The following is a 20,621-nucleotide window of genomic DNA, read 5'->3' on the forward strand; positions in this document are numbered from 1 at the left end:
TTATTTTTCTTCTTGAGACATAAAAGTTCAAAACGTCATATGATATTTTAATTAATATCTTTAAATTCACGCATCCCAATATTCAGTTATATTGCTTAAATAACATTTTTTTACCCTGTTTTGATTCCCTTCGGCTCGGGTACGAAGTCTACCATAAACATCCACTGACATTCCTCCATGAATAACTTGAAATATTTCTTCAGGGATTCCTTCCCATAAGAATTGCATCGGGAATTCCCCGAATCGTCCCGTAGGAGAATTTTAAGCAAGTGCTCCAGGGAATTGGCTCCATGAGTTTCCCAGTGAATTATTTCAGAAGTTCAGCCATAAGAAGCGTCCTTTGGGACGCTTTCATGAGTTTCCTCAGGGATTACTTCAGGAGTTTGTCCGGGAGTTCCTTCCGTAATATTCCTGAAAATTTGCATTGCATGTATTTGCGTGCATTACTTTACGGTTTTCTCAAACGATGCCCATGGAATGCCTCAGAAGATCTCCGAGATCTCCCCAAAAATTCCTTCAAGAGTGTGGCTGGGAATTTCGTTAGTTGTTTCGGCGAGGATTTGATGAGGAATTTTCCAGAAGATTCCTTCTACAGTTCCACAAGCATTCCCTCGAATATTCTTTCATGAGTTTCCGCAGCATCTTTTTTTAGTGAATCCCTGAGAATTCTTCTGTAAATCCCTCCAAGGACGCCTTCATAGTTTTACGCAAAGACTCCTATACTGCCGCCACTCGCATAACAGTCCCATCTTTGCTGGGTTTCCTATTCATATGGGACAGTTTTGCGAGTGGGGGCAGTATAGGAGTTCCACCTTAAATACTTAAAAAGTTTTCCCGAGAATTTCTTCAAAAATTTTCCCAGAAATTCTTTTACTATTTGTAGAAATTCCTCCGGGAATTCCTCTGGGAATTCCCCTGGAAAATTCTCTGAGAATTCCTCTGGGATTTCTTCCGGGCATACCTCTCAGAATTTCTCCATATTTTTTTCAGAGATTTCCTCCAGAAATTTCTCTAGGAGTTCCTGCTGGTTTTTCTCTTTCTCTGGAAATTCCTCCGGGCAATCCTCAGGGAAATCCCCCGGAAATTCTTCTGAAAATTCCGATGCTTGTTCCAGTGGGAATTCCTCCGGGGGTTCCTGTTGGAATTTTTTCAGAAGTTTCTCTGAGTATTCCTCCGCAAGATTCTCTAGGAATTTCTCCGGAAATTTCTCTGGGAATTACTCCGAATTTTTTTCGAGAATTCTTCAGGGAATCACTTGGGACATTCCTCTGGGAGTTTCTTCAGAATTGCTCTGGGAATTCATATAGGAAGGCATCCGAGCATTCCTGTGGAGATTCATCCGGAAATTCCTATGAGAATATTTCCGGGAATTGCTCTGGGAATTCCTCTGAGAATTCTTCTGGGAATACATACAAGAATATCTCTGGGATTTTATTTTTTGAAAATTCTGCCCGAAACAGTCCTCTACGAATCCCTCCAAATTTTTTTTCTGCAATTCCCCCTCAAATATCTCCAGGAAATCTTCTGAGTTTTCCTGCGGAAGTTTCTCTGGGAATTTCTCCGGGATTTCCTCTGTGTATTCGTCCAGGAATTCCTTTGGGAATTCATCTGAGAATGCCCCGCAAAGATTTTAACTAAACATCACCGAGAATTCCATCCTCTCTGTACATATTCATCGTACGTATTCTAGGTATTCCTGCGGTATTCCTAAGAATTTCTCTAGGGATTACAAGGTAATTCTTCTAGAAATTTTTCCAAAAATGTTTCTTGGAATTCTTTTGAGAATATCACAAGAAATTTCTTCGGGAATTTCTTAAATATTGCTTCAGAAATCCTTTTGGGGATTTCTTCAAGAACTTATCGATTAGTTGCGTGAAAAATTCAGAAATTATTCTGGGAATTCCACTAAGAATGTCTTTAAGGATTCCTTCACGAATTCTTTTGTAATTTCGCCACAGTTTTGTTCAGAAGTTCGTCCAAGATTTTTTCTGGAATTCTCCCAGTGATTTCATTTCAAAATCTATGAATTTACAGGTCCTCTTCAATGAATCAAAGTACTTTTGTCAGAAAAAAACGACTACAAATGCATTACAAATTCACACCCAGAAGGTTCCCTGGTTCATGTTTCTTTCACATCTGGGGTCGTCCCTATCACCACCCTTTCACACATCAAAAACGTCTCGAGAATACTTCACTGGACGTGGCGGTCTAAACTGGCGTACCAGCTGCTTCAGTAGCGAATAAACGCTAGTAAAAAAAAACTACAAAAAGAAATACATAAAAAGCCGGCAGGCATATCCATTTGCTAGACATTATAGCGACCGGACACGAACCTTCTACACTACATACAGCCATCGTCTGTCGCCGTCAGGACCCACTTGTTGAAAGCCAAATTTGTAGGAACGTTCTCGCTGTCGGGCTGCTGACGGTTCATGATTCTTGTTTCGTGCTTGGAATTTCTGCTTTCGCTGGCTTGAAGAGAGACTAAGACGGTGAATTAAAGCCTGGAATGTCTGGAAAAATTAACTTCAGACACCATCGGAAGCACAATTTCAGTTGCCTTAATCTGAGATTGCCATCCATCGCATCGGTAAATTTCCGATAAATTGCTATTACTCAAACCAAATCAAGCAAATCAACTCGGTCGCATGCATTTCACCTCTCTTAAAATAGCTAGGTACGTCCTTCCTGTTGTCAACTCGACGCGGATGCATTGCATATCGGTTGCTGTTTCAGACTGACTGACTGACTGCTGCAGTGCCAAAGCTCGAGAGGAAATTGGTGTTAATGCAGCAATAAGCCCGCACTAATAGCAATTCAATCACAACCGACACATCCTTCCTGTGCATCATCAGCAGAACGAACAGAAGCATGCGGCACATATCGCATAACACGTGCAGCAGCATAAATGCAAATGCAGCTGCCGCCGGTCCGGAGGGCAATCAACGAACGGGACGCAATATCCGAACGCCCCCAACATGTCCGGCCAACCACTCAATTCTGATTTCTCGGAACGGAGGATACACCGCCGATGACCACTGACCCACGCCATGGAACACGGGATGCGCTTCAAACATACGCACACACACACGTCGGCGACATAGGAAAGTGAGAAAGTTTTATCGAGGTGGACGCAGTATGATGCACCTCGGCTGCCATGGCGTAAATATCCGTGCGTCCGGTTGACTGGTAGTTGGCGAAATCAATCCACTGGAAAAGCAACCAACTATCAGTGCTGTACAGTGGAGCTTCAATTCTTACGGCTTCAAATACTGTCTGGACAGTTGACAGTCCTCTGGGAATTCCTCTGGGAATTCCTCTACGAATTCCTCTGGGAATTCCTCTACGAATTCCTCTGGGTATTCCTCTACGAATTCCTCTGGGAATCCCTCTACGAATTCCTCTGGGAATCCCTCTACGAATTCCTTTGGGAATTCCTCTACGAATTCCTCTGGGAATTCCTCTACGAATTCCTTTGGGAATTCCTCTACGAATTCCTCTGGGAATTCCTCTACGAATTCCTCTGGAAATTCCTCTACGAATTATTCTGGGAATTCCTCTACAAATTCCTCTGGAAATTCCTCTACGAATTATTTTGGGAATTCCTCTACGAATTCCTCTGGGAATCCCTCAGGGAATTCCTCTGGGAATTCCTCTACGAATTTCTCTGGAAATTCCTTTACGAATTCCTCTGGAAATTCCTCTACGAATTGCTTTGGGAATTCCTCTACGAATTCCTCTGGGAATTCCTCTACGAATTCCTCTGGGAATTCCTCTACGAATTCCTCTGGGAATTCCTCTACGAATTTCTCTGGGAATTCCTCTTCGAATTCCTCTGGGAATCCCTCTACGAATTCCTCTGGGAATTCCTCTACAAATTCCTCTGGGAATTCCTCTACGAATTCCTCTGGGAATTCCTCTACGAATTCCTCTGGAAATTCCTCTACGAATTCCTCTGGGAATTCCTCTACAAATTCCTCTGGGAATTCCTCTACGAATTCCTCTGGAAATCCCTCTGGGAATTCCTCTGGGAATTCCTCAACGAATTCCTCTTGGAATTCCTCTACGAATTCCTCTGGGAATTCCTCTACGAATTCCTGTGGGAATTCCACTACGAATTCCTCTGGGAATTCCTCTACGAATTCCTCTGGGAATTCCTCTACGAATTTTTCTGGGAATTCCTCTACGAATTCCTCTGGGAATTCCTCTACGAATTCCTCTGGGAATTCCTCTACGAATTCCTCTGGGAATTCCTCTACGAATTCCTCTGGGAATCCCTCTACAAAATCCTTTGGGAATTCCTCTACGAATTCCTCTGGGAATCCCTCTGGGAATTCCTCTGGGAATCCCTCTACAAAATCCTCTGGGAATTCCTCTACGAATTTCTCTGGAAATTCCTTTACGAATTCCTCTGGAAATTCCTCTACGAATTCCTTTGGGAATTCCTCTACGAATTCCTCTGGGAATTCCTCTACGAATTCCTCTGGGAATTCCTCTACGAATTCCTCTGGGAATTCCTCTACGAATTTCTCTGGGAATTCCTCTTCGAATTCCTCTGGGAATCCCTCTACGAATTCCTCTGGGAATTCCTCTACAAATTCCTCTGGGAATTCCTCTACGAATTCCTCTGGGAATTCCTCTACGAATTCCTCTGGAAATTCCTCTACGAATTCCTCTGGGAATTCCTCTACAAATTCCTCTGGGAATTCCTCTACGAATTCCTCTGGAAATCCCTCTGGGAATTCCTCTGGGAATTCCTCAACGAATTCCTCTTGGAATTCCTCTACGAATTCCTCTGGGAATTCCTCTACGAATTCCTGTGGGAATTCCACTACGAATTCCTCTGGGAATTCCTCTACGAATTCCTCTGGGAATTCCTCTACGAATTTTTCTGGGAATTCCTCTACGAATTCCTCTGGGAATTCCTCTACGAATTCCTCTGGGAATTCCTCTACGAATTCCTCTGGGAATTCCTCTACGAATTCCTCTGGGAATCCCTCTACAAAATCCTTTGGGAATTCCTCTACGAATTCCTCTGGGAATCCCTCTGGGAATTCCTCTGGGAATCCCTCTACAAAATCCTCTGGGAATTCCTCTACGAATTCCTCTTGGAATTCCTCTGGGAATTCCTCTACGAATTCCTTTGGGAATTCCTCTACGAATTCCTCAGGGGATTCCTCTACGAATTCGTCTGGGAATTCCTCTACGAATTCCTTTGGGAATTCCTCAACGAATTCCTCTGGGAATTCCTCTACAAATTCCTCTGGGAATTCCTCGATGAATTCCTCTGGAAATTCCTCAAGGAATTCCTCTGGGAATTCCTCTACGAATTCCTCTGGTAATTCCTCTAGGAATTCCTCTGGGAATTTCTCTACGAATTCCTCTGGGAATTCCTCTACGAATTCCACTAGGAATTCCTCTGCGAATTCTTCTAGGAATTCCTCTGAGAATTCCTTAAGGAGTTCCTCTGGGAATTCCCCAAGGAGTTCCTCTGGAATTTTTCTGGGAATTTTTCTGGAAATTCCTCTGGGAATTCCTTTGGTAATTCTTCTAGGAATTCCTCTGAGAATTCCTTAAGGAGTTCCTCTGGGAATTCCCCAAGGAGTTCCTCAGAGAATTTCTCTGGGAATTCCTCTGGGAATTCCTCTAGGAATACCTCTGGGAATCCCTCTATGAGTTCTTCTGGAAATTCCTCTAGGAATTCCTATGGGAATTCCTCTAGGAATTCCTCCGGGAATTCCTCTAGGAATTCCTCTGGCAATTCCTTTAGGAATTCCTCTGGGAATTCCTCTACGAATTTTTCTGAGAATTCCTCTGGGAATTCCTCTGGGAGTTTCTAAATTAATTCCTCTGAAAATTCCTCTAGGAATTTCTCTGGGAAATCCTCTAGGAATACCTCTTTGCATTCCCCTGGGAATTCCTCTTTGTATTCCCCTGAGAATTTTTTTAGGAATTCCTCTGGAAAATCCCCTGGAAATTCCTACGAGAATACCTCAGGAATTCCTCCAAGAGTTGCTTTGAAACTGCTCTGAGTTTTCTTTTGAAATTCCTCGGGAATTTCACTGGAAATTCATGTGGAATTCCTCTGATATTCTTCTGAGAATTCTTATGATAGTCCTTCAAAAATTCCTCTAGAATTCCTTCACAAATTCCTCTGGTTTTTTTCCTGAAAATTCCTCTGGAATTCCTCCGATAGTACCTCTGAATTTTCTCCGAGAATACTTCTAGAATTTCTCCAAGAATTCCTATGGGATTTCCCCGCAATACCTCCGGCAATTCCTGGAGAACTCCTACGAGAATTCCTCCAAGAAATCCTCTGGAATTGCTCTGAAATTCCTTTGAAAATTCCAACAAGAATTGCACTGGAAATCCTCCGAGAGTTCCTCTTGAAATTTCACAAGAATTCCTCTGAAATTTATCTGAAAATTTCTTTTGCAATTCCTCGGAATTTCTTTTGGAATTCCTCAGGAAATTCCTCTGAGAATTCCTCTGTCATTCCTCTGCTATTCTTCCTCAGGAATTCCTTTGAAGTTCCTCTGAACTTTCATTGCTATTCTTCCAAAAATTCATCTGAAACTCCTAAGAGAATTCCTCTGTATTTCCTCAGAGAATTCCTCTGTATTTCTTCCGAGAATTTCTTTGGAATTCCTCTGGGAATACCTCTGGAATTCCTTTGAGAATATACCAGGAACACCTCCGATAATTTCTCTGGAATTCCTCTGATAAATCCTCTGTATTTCCTCTGCTATTCATCCTCAGGAATTCCTTTGAAGTTCCTCTTAAATTTCATTGCTATTTTTCCAATAATTCATCTGGAAATATTCCGAGAACTCCTCTGCAACTCCATCGCGAATTCCTCTGGAATTCCTTCGGAAATTCATCGGGAAATCCACCGGAAATTCCTATGAGAATTTCTCCGGACTTTTCTACGAGAATTCCTCTGGGAATTGTTCTGGCATTCCTCTGGAATTCCTCCAAGAATTCCTCGGGAATTGATATGTAATTCTTTCAAAATTTTCTTTGGATTTCTTCCGAAAATTCATCTGGAATTCCTCCGATAAAATCTCAGAAAATTCTACTGAAATTCCTTCTTTTGGAATTCTTCCGAGAATTTCCCTGCAACTCTTCCGGGAGTTCCTAAGAACTTCTCTGGGAATTCCTCCAAGAATCCCTCTAGTATTCATTTGATAATTCATCTGGAATTTCTCCTAAAATTCCTCTGAATTCCTCCGAATTATCCTCTGGAATTTCTGCAAGAATTCCTCTGAAATTCTTCTAAACAATTCGTCTGCAATTCCTCTTAAGAATTCCTCTAAGGAATTCCTCTGAAATTTCTCTGAGAATTCCTCTGGAATTTCTTTGAGATTTCCTCTGGAATTCCTCTGAGAATTCGTCAGGAAATCCTTCGAGAATTCCTCTGGAATTCTTCCGAGAATTGCTTTGAAATTCCTCTGAAAATTCTTTTGAAATTCCTTGGGAATTCCCCTGTTATTCTTCTAAAAATTCCACTGGAATTCCTTCAAAAAATCTTCTGAATTTCTTCCGAGCAATTGTCTGGAATTCCTCCAAAAATTCCTCTTAAATTCCTCTGAGAATTCTTTCAAAAATCCTCGGGAATTCCTTTGAAATTCCTTTGGAAATTCCTCTGACATTCTCGTAGCTGCACATGAAATTGTTCAAGAATCCCTTTGGAATTCCTCTAAGAATTTCTCAGGAATTTTCACAAAAAATCCTCTGAAATTCATCTGAGAATTCTTTTGGAATTCCTTTTAAATTCCTCCAAAAATGTCTCTGCTATTCTTCCTCGGGAGTTCCTTAGAAGTTTCTCTGGAAACTCCTCTGGAATTCCTCTGCCACTGTTCCGAAAATTCGTCTGGAATTCCTCTGGCATTCTTTTGAGAATTCCTCAAGAATTTTGCTAAGAATTCCTCTGGAATTCCTCCGAGAATTGCTTCTGGAATTCTTCTGAAATTCCTTCGAGAATTCTAACGAGAATTGCATTCCTTTGGAATTCTCCCAAGAATTCTTCTGAGTATACTTTTGAAATTCCTCAGGAATTTCTCTGTTATTCTTCGAAAAATTCCTCTGGTATTCTTTTGTTAATTCCTCTGCAATTTATCCGAAAATTCTTCTGGAATTCCTCCGAAAATTCCTCTGGGAATCCTCCAAAAATTCCTGTGGAATTCCTTTAGTATTCTTTTAATAATTCCTCTGGAATTTCTCCCAAAATTCCTCTAAATTCCCCTAAAATTCCTCTGGAATTTCTCCGAAAATTACTCTGAATTTCTCCGAGAATTCCTCTGGAATTTCTCTGCAAAATCTTCTGAAACTCCCCCGAGCGTTCCTCCGACCATTCCTGTGGAATTACTCTGAGCATTCCTATGAAATTCGTCCGAGAATTTCTGTGCAACTCCTCCGGGAGTTCCTCAACAATTCCTTCGGAATTTTCTCTAAGTATTACTGTAGAATTCCTCTGGAAATTCCTCCTAGAATTCCTCTGCAAATTTCGCTGCAAATTCCTTTGGAATACCTCTCAGATTTCCTCTGGAATTTCTAAGAGAATTCCTCTAGAATTCCTCTGAGTATTCCTTTGGAATCCTTTGAGAATTCCTCTGAAATTCCTCTGAGAATTCCTCTGAAATTCTTCCGAGAATTCTTTTGAAATTTCTCTGAAAATTTCTCTGGAATTACTCTGATTTTTTGCTGGAACTCCTTTCAGAATTCTTCTGAGATTCCTCCGAGCATTCCTCTGAAATTTCTACGAGAATTCCTCCGAGAATTCTTCTGGAATTCCTTTCAGCATTCTTCTGGAATTCCGCCGATAATGCCTCTGGAATTCCTCCGAGAAATCCTATGGAATTTCTCCGCAAATTCTTCTGGGACTCCCCCGAGCGTTCCTTCGACCATTCCTCTGGAATTCCTTCGAGAATTCCTCTGGAATTCCTCCGAGAAATCCTCTGGAATTTCTCCGAGAATTTCTGTGCAACTTTTCCTGGAGTTCCTCAAGAACTCCTCCGGGACTTCCTCCGAGAATTCCTGTAGAATTCCTCTGAAATTCCTTCGAGAATTCCTACGGGAATAGCACTGGAAACCCTTCGGGAAATCCTCTGGAAATCCTTCGGAATTTGTTCTGGAAATTCCTCTTAGAACTCCTCTGCAAATTCCGCTGAGAATTCCTTAGGAATACCTCTGACAATTCCTCTGGAATTGCAAGAAGAATTCCTCTGGAATTATTTTGAGAATTCCTCTGGAATTCCTCTGGGGATTCCTTTGGAATTCCTTAGAGAATTCTTATGAGAATTCCTCTGAAATTCCTCCGAGAATTCTTCTGGAATTCCTCTGAAATTTCTTCTGGAATTCCTTCCAGAGTTCTTCTGGAATTTCTCCAAGAATTCTTTTCGAACTACTCCGAGCATTCCTCTGAAATTTCTATGAGAATTCCTCTGAGAATACGTCTAGAATTCCTCCGAGAATTCATCTGGAATTCCTCCGAGCATTGCACTGGAATTCCTCCGAGAATTCCTATGGAATGCTTCCGAGAACTTCTCTGCAACTCCTCCGGGAATTCCTCAAGAACTCCTCCGAGAATTCCTCCAAGAATTCCTTTGAAATCCCTTTGAAATTGCATCGAGAATTCCTACGGGAATTGCACTGGGAATCCTCCGTGAGTTCCTCTGAAAATCCTCCGGAAATTCCTCCGAGAATTTCTCTGGGAATTTATCTGGAATCCCTCTGGAATTCTTATGAGAATTCCTTTGGAATTCAAGAATTCCTTTGGAATTCAAGAATTCCTTTGAAATTCTTCATGGAATTCCTCTGCTATTCTTCCAAAATCCTCTAGAAAGAACGATACTTTCTCTGGAATTCGTCAGAAAATTCCTAAAGAATTCCTCCGAAAACTCATCGGAGATTCCTCCGAGAATTCCTCTGGAACTCCTCCGAAAAGTCCTCCAAAAAATTCAATGGAATTCCACCAATAATTGCTCTTAAATCTCACCAAGAATTCTTATGGAATTCCTCCGAAAGTTACCTGGGAAATTTCCTCAGGGAATACTTCGTTAATTCTTCTGGAAATATCTCCGGAGATTTCTTTGAGATTTCTTTTGGAAATGCCTCTGGAAATTTTTCTTAGAATGATTTCTTCCGGGATATCTACAGGTTTTGCATCCACAATTCCTCGAGGGTCCTCCATGAAGAGTGAGTTTTTTGCGGCTACTGATAATGCATTTATCGCTTGTTTCTCACACATGGCATGCAATTCGCTAAATTTAAAATTCCTTTATCATTTTTCCCATAAATAAATCACGAGAAAAAACTTCCAATGCAACCACAGAAGCCCTAACACAAACCACACCTGTAAATTCACATGCAAAAGGTCAGCTTTGTTCTCCCGGATGGTTGACAGTCCTCACCCCGTCCACTCCTGTCCTGTCCTGGGACGAGAGGCTGTCCTTTCACCAACCACGTCGCGTACTACTGGCAGTGCCAGGTGAGAGGAAATTGCAATTTCACTTCTTTGCTTTTGTTCCACTCTTTCGTTCATCCGGTGCATCCCGCGCTTCAGGCTAGAACCTACCTACCTGTCGTCCTCGGAGTAATGTATTGTGACGGCAGCGGCAGGCTAGGTATCGTGCTGGGAAACGGTGATGGCAGCTCAGTTCTATTATTGGGCCACTCTCATCCATCGGCAGCGCGCGGAGGTTTGCCATAGAGGAAATCAATTTCGAGAAAAGATTGTCACCCATCACTGACTGGGCTAATGGACGCTGTCAAAGACGTTTTCTTCGACAAGCAGGGTAAAGTTTTTTTCGAATTACGGGTGATTCCATTCTAGTCGGTTCCAAGGCCCCAAGCCCAAAACAAACAATAAAATGGGTGCGCCAACAATGTTTCAATTTCAATTAATACAGATAATGACAAAAAACGCGGTACCCAAAACGAGTCATGATTTCGCGGAAAATGTGTTTTCATGTTATGAAAATTCATCATGACATCATTACTCATTCTGTCGTAACGCACCATAGCGTTACGTTTGAGATAATTATTGAGGAAATATGGCAGATTAGGTCATGGAGTCATGAACTATGAACTCTGTTCATGAAAAAGGTTATAATTTTTCATGATAACCTTCGTTTCGTTCATGATATCAGGACTTGTTGTCATTATATTATGATGCGGTAGGATAATTTGACTTCTTGATCATGAATCCGAAAAGGATTTTTTTTCAATGAAATGATGGATTATGATATGTACTTGTTAGAAGCTCCCCAGAACTAATCTACACACTGTTGCATCAAAAGAAGTAGAGGTCTATTCACATCTTTATGTGTAACTCCTGGCATTTAACTTTTTCTCACGCAACTTTGTATTATTTTTAGATTTCAAAGCACTCGACTGAGTGCACATTGTGTCTGTCATGCATAATTAACTGAGTTACCTATCAAGAATGTACTCTCATGGAAATCCTTGTTAAATCTTTGAAATTGTGCCTTGACTTACAATTCCCTAGACTGTTTTCAAAACAAATTGGTAAACGTCACTGTCTTTTGAACGCATTGAACAATGATTGACCTGTTTCGTTCGATATGGAGTCGTGTGCGCAAATGGAGTTCAACTGTGTCTTACTTTTGGTCTCATAATGACCCAGCAGATTGCTTTTTGCTGATGGACACTATGTTACTTCTTGCTGGTAATTTTAGTTATAGCATTATGGGTTGAATAGTAATATTACGCCGATAAATTATAATTCAGTGAATTACCGTTCTTCCATGCAGGGGTTCAAAGTGGTTTAAACCAAAAAAGAACAGCTACACGCATAGTTCGATACCTCAGCAATGGCTTGTTTGCTTTCATATCAATTCTATTAATTCTACAAGTATGGAGCGACACGCAGGGAGGATGGAGCGATGTTACCCTTAAAATCAATTCTTTGCTGAAAATAACAACCATCGTCATGTCATGTTTGAAAGTGCTCATGATCAACCACTTCAGAGAACCAGCGGAGAATCTGAAAAACTTCATTCTCAGTCATACCGTTACCTCAGGTTCTAGATCCACCGACGATCTTGAACGAAGAAAATTCAACAGCATAGCCCTCCGGATGTTACGAGCTATGTTCGGACTCCTTATTGCCGATTTGATTCTGCTGTCCTTTCCGAACCAAACCATGGACAATGCGTTCCGGATGCCACCCCTATTGTTGCAGAACATGGGAAAGTTTTCTTTGCGTATTTTGTGTAGCTTTTTCGTGTGCGCTTTGCCTTTGGTTTTCGTTCCCAGATATTTCACTCACCTTTCCTGTATGGGTATCCTGATTATGGGAATGCGAATGAAGCTTCAAATGCTGGCCCATCGGTTTCGTCGAATTACCCATTTACCCGTTGTCAATGCAAAACACAACCTTGAACAGACATACGATGAATTACGGGAAATTTTGAATCAACACATGGAATATATGGGGTAGGTCCAGCAACTTTCTTACAATGCAGAATAAAGACAGTTTTAATTTACATTATAGATGCTTCAAAATGTTAGCTAATATGGTAGGTACAGCGTTCCTATTAACTCACTATTACTCATTGTTGAACATTGGAGCCTTGGTTTATATGTGGCACACCATGGGCTTCAACGGGTTCTCCATGGTTTATCTGCTGACATTCATAGCTCTGTTGTTTGAATATTACATCTGGTGTCGTTTAGTGGACTCCTTCCAGGACGTGGTACGTCAAATTACAGTTGAAGTCATGCAATCTGTTCACATTATAACTTGAGTCCATCAACAACAGGCCGATTCCATTGGGCAGCTGGTCTACGAAATCTGTGTTTATATGCCCCACAGCCCGGACCACCATTCGGAGTACCGTCAGCTGAGAACGAGTCTGATCATCATTTGGATCAACAATGCCAAAGCATATACCGTGAGCTGCTACGGACTGCTGAAGGTTTCAACGCTTGCGTTTGTCGATATGGTTGACATCACCTACACGGTGCTGATGTTTCTGATCAACATGATTGACCATTGAATATGTGCAAACCGAAGCCGTATTGTTTTTAAGTCATCAAATATAAGATAAGTCTATTCAGAAATATACAAACAATATTATGCTCGAAATTTCCTAATGTCACCTAATGTGTTAATATATTTAAAGTTAAAATTTTTAAGTTAAATTTGTTCCGTACGGAACGTACCGCAAAAGAGTCCGATGGAAGTTCCCTACAACGTACCAGACGCACGCTACTTTAGTCCACCAATTCGTTGCGCTCATCAGAATGTAACTCTCGATACGACCCACCCTGCCTACGCCGCTGCGACCGTGAGTTCCCACCGCAACCGTAAGTGCCACCTGTGAGTGGCAGTGAGAGGCTCCCACCATCGTCACCGTCACCAGTGTGGTAACTCATCTGAAACTCACCACAGCAGGGTGGTGAGTTCAACCTGCGCTCCTTCGAGAAGATTCCTCCCGCGTCTGGAACACATATAGCGATATTGCGCGAATGTTCCAGACGAAAACCGTGCGCATATAAATATGCGACAAGTTCGACCGCAGAGTTCAGTACTGATTTAACCGCCGCGAATTCAACCTCGACCATAGTGAAAGTGAACCAAAAGTGACTAGTAGTGAAAGTTATAGTAAGATAGTGAACAGTAAAGTGTAGTAGTGAAGTGTAGTGTAAAGAAGAGAAATAAAGTGTAGTATATTGTGATCAGCAGAAAAAAGTCAGTGTGGTGTTTTGTATGCCTTTCCGACCTCACGATATACAGTCCACCCGACCCGACCGGAGTTGGCCACGGTTAACGCGCCAACAAATTAAACACAATATGTATCAATCCTTTGGGGTCGGAAGGTAATATGTGACCCCAAATGGAAAATGGCTCCATAAAATAACCCACTCGTTGAAAGTGAGCTCCGTCTTCGGCAAACTTGATGCACCAGTAGCGTTCAATGCTGATTTTGGATGTAGTTTACATTCATATGGAGTTATAAAAACGGAGAATGACTTCCCTGTTATTGTTCCCCTTCACCCTCTTGAAGAAAAGAGAACTGTCGGAGAAAAGAGGCACAACCCGACCAGAGGAAAAAAGCTCAATAATAGCATATTTTGATACGGAGATCCAAAAGTGATATTTATTTGTTTGAGATAAGAGGTAAAAGTACTGAAAATAATATCTCAATTTTACTCCTGGAACATCATCATCATAACACATTAAGCTCTTGGTAAGATCTAACCTCTAACCAATAACAGTGAGGTATTTGATTGATCTTCTTCTTCTTCTTCTTCTTTATGGCTCTACGTCCCCACTGGGACTTGGCCTGCCTCGCTTCAACTTAGTGTTCTTTGAGCACTTCCACAGTTATTAATTGAAGGGCTTTCTTTGCCTGCCATTGCATGAATTTGTATATTGTGAGGCAAGTACAATGATACACTATGCCCATGGAGTCGAGAAAATTTTCCCGACCGGAACGGGAATCGAACCCGCCGTCTCCGGATTGGCGATCCATAGCCTTAACCACTAGGCTAACTGGAGACCCATCTACAAATATCAAATTTTGCTATTGGTTAGATGGTACAAGAACAAATTTTTGCTATCATTTTCAGTACTTTTACCTCTCATCTCAAACAAACAAATTTATATCACATTTTGATTGTCAGTACTTGACGGGCAAACAAGCAACAAAGAAAGCGCGGCCATTACTCTTTATCCCAGCTGCTGACAGATAAAAACATGAACTCGAAAATATTTGGTGGTGACAAAATGGAAGCTGTATTTTTGTGTACTTTTCTATTCGTGAATAATCGACTATTACACACCCAAAATGGAATCTGTTTAACCCTCTAATACGCTTTTTTTTAATTAAAATATTTTTTTTGTCATCTACATCTACTTAAAATCAACTTAAACATGTTTTGGAAGGGGATTCTTTTTAGTTTTGTGAATTTCGGTTTTTGATTTATCTAATTTTTATTTTTTGAAGTCCCCACTCTTTTATATGGAAGCATTTCAGGATGTTAGAGAAGATTCTTAGAAACGTCTTCACCAAAACCCTTGAACGCCCCTGAAAAGCCTTGAAACTTCACTGAAACATCCATAACCCCATTGGAATGCCCTTGAAATCGTGGTGTTTAAAATGCCCCTGAGGATCTCATTGATTTAAGGGTGCTCCTGTAACCACGCATGATATGACCCTAACCTGAAAAACATAGACACGCTTTGAAATGCCTCTAAAATACCTCTGAAATGCATTGAAACGTCCCTGAAACCCCTTGAAACGCTCTTTAAAGGTCTTTAAGGGCGTCCATGAATTTGTTAATATGCATTGAAACGCCCATGCAAACCCCGTAATCCAATTAAAACGTCAACAAAACCTGACAAAGCGCCCCATCTCAAACGCCCGAGAACAAGAACTATTTTCGCAAACTAATTTCATCATTACAACATAAACTCAATTTATGCACAATAATCCCTTTTTTAAACTTTTTTAAACTTATATACCTCCCCAGCGAGGTGCAGAAAAAGAGATTTCAGTGTATACAGGGGTACCAGGAGATCTCAGGGGTGCTTCAATTAAGGGGGTTTCGGGGAGGTTCCAGAGACTCCAAGGGGATTTCAGGCAGGGTGTTACAACCCCTCAGGTTGTGTCGCTCCTAGTTACTCAACTGACCGTACCCCATGCTCCGATATGCTCGTGCGCCGATGGATGAGTGATGACAGGAGCAGAATAGAAAGCGAGTGATGAGAACAATAGGGAATTGAAGTCCTCTTTATTTACAAAAACAGCAAAGTCATTGAAGACGAATTCAGTGAAATTCTTAACGTAGTTTGTTTCCTTATATTACTACTATAAATAATTGCTTAAACCTAGTAGTACGGCCAAAGTAAGAAAGTGAAATTGAACTTAAAACTATAAATGCTAAATACTACATGGATTTCTCTAGGTTCATACAAAAAAACACTATGGACAAATACTTAAACTAAAGCTAACCTAAACATACACGTTATCCCGAAGGTAAATTAAATAATAATGTGTTGAAAAGACATAAATGCTTACTAAATATACATATAGATAGACCTCACATTGCTAGTCAGAGACATTCGACTTAGGACGGACAAAAGGATGAAGATTTACCAAACGTAAGTAACGAAAAGATGTACTTTCAAACACAACTATGAATTACCTCAATCATACAAGCAGGATATTAAAATATCTACTAAAATACGGATATTGCAAATCTCGGAAACCTCCTTTTCTTCGTCACCGAAACCCAACACAGGGATTCCACAGAAGTTCCATGAGCGCTTCTCCAGGGTTCTCCCTTCTAGTTCCTGGGGACCTCAGGATCACTTCAGTGGATATCAGTTGCGTTCCAAGGAGTCTCAGGAGCATTTGGGGGGGGGGGGTGTCAAAGCCGTTTCAAGAAGTTTCAGGAAGTATCAGGACATTTCAGGGGATGAAGGGATCTTAGGGGCATTTGAGAGGGGCTACAGGGGGTTCTCAGGGGCGTTATAGGGGGTCAAATGTTTCAGGAAGCTTCCGTGGATCTCTGGAGTGCTTCATGCTGCTGGAACGTTCCTGGAATCCCCGTAATCCCTCAGAAACAGTCCTCATCGTCCTTTAACCCCTAGATGTAATCCCCTCTCTTAAGGAAAAAAACCCTTAAAATCCCATGAAACACCCCTGAAACCTCCATAATCCAATGGAAACGCTGATGAAATCTTCGTAATCAATTGAGAATGCCCCTGAAACCCCTTGGAACGCTTTTGAAAGATTGCAGCAACCCAATGAAACGCACTGAAACGTCCCTGAAATGCCTTCAAACGCTCCTAAAACCTCTCAGAACACCATTAAAACGTCAGTTGCAGCCATCAGTAAGGATCCGAGGAAGGCGAATGCCTCCACCACCTCGAAGGTATCCCCGTCTATCGTAACAGTACTACCTGGACGGACCCAGTCGTCTTCGGTTCCGCTGCTGCTTCGCGTTTTAGGCGGCTGTACAGATCTGCCACCATTCCGAATGTTGTGACGAAAATGTCAATGTCGCCCGCGAAGAACACAAATTGACCGGATATTGTGAAAATCGAGCCTCGGCTATTCAGTCCGGCTCGTAATGCGACCTTCTAGAAAGATGTTAAAGAGTAGGCATGAGAGTCCGTTTCCTTGTCCAAGTCCCCGGCGAGTTACCACTTTCGACCTAGAGTTGGCCGAAGCACATGCTGCTGAAGTGCTGATTGCACTCCGCACATAAGAGCAAAGATTTCGGCCTGAAGAACGGTGCAGTGTCTACCAAGTGAGTAAGACTGATACAGCCTTAGCTCACGAGAATAAACACCAGCACCTACTCGACCTTCGAGAAGGGAGTCATCACTGTAACATACGATGCCGTCTGAAATACTTCTCTCCAGATTACCAGATGTCCACTCTTCCCGGGAAAGGAATATCGTGGAAAATGTCCTATATCGAAAATTACAAGCAATTGTAAGATCACTTGGAGCAAGGAAAATTTTGTCCCAATTCACCAAAAGTGGAAACAACGAGGTGTGTGTTGATGTGCGGTTCACAGGAGTTTCCTCTAGTAGACCGAGTACCCGTAGTGCATGAAAGTGCTTGTTGTTCGAGATGAATGTGTAGGGGAGCAACGTCAAAGAGAACTTCGAGCGCTGCCGTGGGAGTTGAAGAGAACGTTCCAGACATCGCCATTAGGCAAATCCTTTGGAGGTGGCCTTACTTTGATTGGACCGTTCTCATTTCACCCTTTTGCCACCACACAAGACATCTATAGGCCAATATTGGCCGAACCACAGTTGTGTAAATCCATTTAAAATACTTCGGTTTTAGTTGTACCAAATATTTGCCGCCATTGCCCAAAGGACATACAAACTTTCTTGATTCTGAAATCAATGTGAGGTGTCCAGGAAAGCTTGGAATCAAGAATAACTCCGACGTACTTTACCTGTTTAGTCACATCGGTTTCAGAATCAAAGAGACGCAAAGGTCGAACGCCTTCACGGTTTCGCCTTTCCGTAAAAAGAACAATAGATGTTTTACTCGGATTAACCGAAAGGTCATATTGGCGACACCAACCCTCAACTACCTGAAGGGCACTTTGCATCAGGTCGAAAAGGGTGCTGATGCACATACCGACTAACAATGTTAGATAGTCGTCGGCAAAACCATAAATAGGAAAACTGCTTTTATTGAGTTGCCTCAATAGCGTATCTGCTACGAGATTCCACAAAAGTGGTGATAAGACTCCCCCTTGAGGGCATCCACAAATACTCAATTCCCTAGTTGCCGCTAGACGCAATGTCGAGAAGAGATATCGGTTTTTGAGCATTTGAGGAATCCAATTGGAAATTGTTGGAGATATATCATGGCTCCGTGCGGCTTCCAATATGGCATCGAAAAAGGCACGTTGTCAAAGGCACCCTCGATACCTAAGAAAACACCCAAGCAGGATTGCTTTTGAGCGAATGCTTTCTCGATATCGTAAACAACCTTGTGTAAAAGAGTCACAGTGGACTAACCAAATTGTTAGACATGTTGGTTCACATGAAGAGGCACGTTGGCCAGATGAACATCACGGATGTGATGATCCACAATGCGTTCTAAGCGATAGGTCTGAAACTCTTTGCTTCTTCATACGACGTATGACTCAGTTTCGGAATGAACTTCACAGTAATATCCCACCAAGATTTGGTAATATTTCTGTAGCAAAACTGCAAACTAGTATCTTTTTCAAAACATGTTTGAAATAATCAAATCCCTTCTGAAGCAAAATAGGATAAATCCCAACTGCTCCTGGAGAGCAAAGCTCTCCTAATTACACCCACTAAAGCAATGTTGAACAGGAAGCACGAAAGACCATCCCCTTGCCGTAGCCCTCGAGAGTGTCCCTGATACTCAAACTACGCACATCACTCGATCCATCGTCGCCTTGATCAATCCTATCAGTTTATCCGGGAATCCGTATTCGTGCATAATCTGCCATAGCTGTTCTCGATCGATTGTATCATACGCCGATTAGAAATCGATGAACAAGTGATGTGTAGGCACGTTGTATTCGCGGCATTTCTGCAACACCTGGCGGATGGCGAACATCTGGTCCGTAGCGCGTTCACCCATGAATCCAGCCTGATATTTCCCCACAAAATCTCTTGCAATCGGTGATAGACGGCGGTATAAAAATTGAAAGAGTATCTTGTATGCAGCGCTCAGTAGTGTGATCGCGCCATAGTTTCCGCAATCCAACTTGTCGCCCTTTTTGTACATGGGACACACGATACCTTCCATCCATTCCTCCGGTAATACTTCCTCCTCCCAAATCTTGGTAATGACCCAGTGTAGTGCTCTCACCAGTGCTTCTCCACCGTATTTTAGAAGCTCGCTTGGTAGTTGATCTGCTCCAGCGGCTTTGTTGTTTTTCAACCGGCAAACATCCTCCTCAATCTCTTGGAGGTCAGGGGTCGGAAGTATTTCGTCCTGTGCACATACTCCTAGATCTGTTACCACGCCACCTTCGGTACTTGCAACGTCGCCATTGAGGTGCTCATCGTAATGCTGCCGCCACCTCTCGACCACCTCACGCTCGCTCGTGAGAATATTCCCGTGATTATCTCGGCACATGTCGGCTTGTGGCACAAAGCCTCTGCGCGAGCGGTTCAGCTTCTCGTAGAACTTTCGTGTGTCCTTAGCGCGGTACAGCTCTTCCATCTCTTCGCGATCTCGTTCTTCCTGCTGGCGCTTCTTCATCCGCAAGACTGAGTTCTGCCTGTTCCGCGCCTGTCTCTAGCTGATTCTCTGGAAATTCTGTCAAAGAGCTCCCCAAGAGTCCCTAATGACAAGAAATCATTTAAACATGTGTCACTGATTTAACAGTAATGAATGAAAGGGAGCTATTGCCAAAATATGATCCGCCGCAAAAACGGTCTGAAACCCCCTAATGTACAAACTCTTTTGCGCTGATCTCAGAATATTTATGGATATAAACAGGAACAGAGCAGCAGTTATTTGTGGGTGAAGGAGAGGACCGCTCGCCGTCGCCGTTTCGTTTCCTTCATTATTAAGTATATGTTTCACTTTGTGTTTATGAATCCCATACATCATGGAAATGGCGTTCTCGACAGCGTGGAAAACGTGTTGTTCATCCGGTCCGGAGCGCGGCTGCTCTCCAGCAGTTCCGGTTGGTTGGCTGGCAACAACAACAACGTTGGAACAGGGCGGCGTTTATTACCCCAATGACTGCTGGCTGGCTGGATATGAAAGGTGGCCGTCGTGGCATCCTATACAACTCAGTGTTGAAGCCTTCCACGCCACGGGCCAAGCCCAACAAGAACGATGACCATCGGAGAAATTATCAGATGAGGCTCATGAAGATGATAGCTTGTTTTTGTGGAACGTGCCTCAATGAAAAGTACGGCGGCCGGAGGTCAATAAATTTCTCATAAATTTGACCCTGTCGTGTGCCGGCCACATCCCGGAACTCATCTTGGGGTGAGTGTGATTCATTGGATGCAATCGTAGCACGTGCTGTTGGTGCTGTCGCTGTCGGTGCTTCCTTGCAGTTTTGTTTGGCGTGCGGATGATAGGACCCAAGCGAACGCAGCCAGTCAGTGATAACTCTTT

General features: G+C 42.4%; 2 protein-coding genes across 5 annotated transcripts in view; both read left to right on the forward strand.

The window, feature by feature from the left end:
* Positions 1–20,621, forward strand: part of LOC109420026 (receptor-type tyrosine-protein phosphatase kappa) — a 651,236-nt gene that overhangs the window by 394,218 nt on the left and 236,397 nt on the right. The window lies entirely within an intron of this gene.
* LOC115255306 (uncharacterized) lies at positions 12,511–13,091 on the forward strand. The gene is made up of 2 exons (XM_029853286.2): positions 12,511–12,719; positions 12,786–13,091. The coding sequence occupies exons 1-2, from the start codon at positions 12,528–12,530 to the stop codon at positions 13,020–13,022; spliced, it is 429 nt and encodes a 142-aa protein (XP_029709146.2). The 5' UTR covers positions 12,511–12,527; the 3' UTR covers positions 13,023–13,091.

This window comes from Aedes albopictus, chromosome 2 (assembly GCF_035046485.1).
Source record: "Aedes albopictus strain Foshan chromosome 2, AalbF5, whole genome shotgun sequence".
Lineage (NCBI taxonomy): Eukaryota > Metazoa > Arthropoda > Insecta > Diptera > Culicidae > Aedes > Aedes albopictus.

Excerpts from the sequence above, each read along its gene's own strand:
- LOC115255306 (XM_029853286.2), top strand. The coding sequence starts at position 12,528 with ATGTTAGCTAATATGGTAGGTACAGCGTTCCTATTAACTCACTATTAC. Across the intron at positions 12,720-12,785 it reads TGGACTCCTTCCAGGACGTG|GCCGATTCCATTGGGCAGCT; the intron begins GTACGTCAAATT and ends CATCAACAACAG.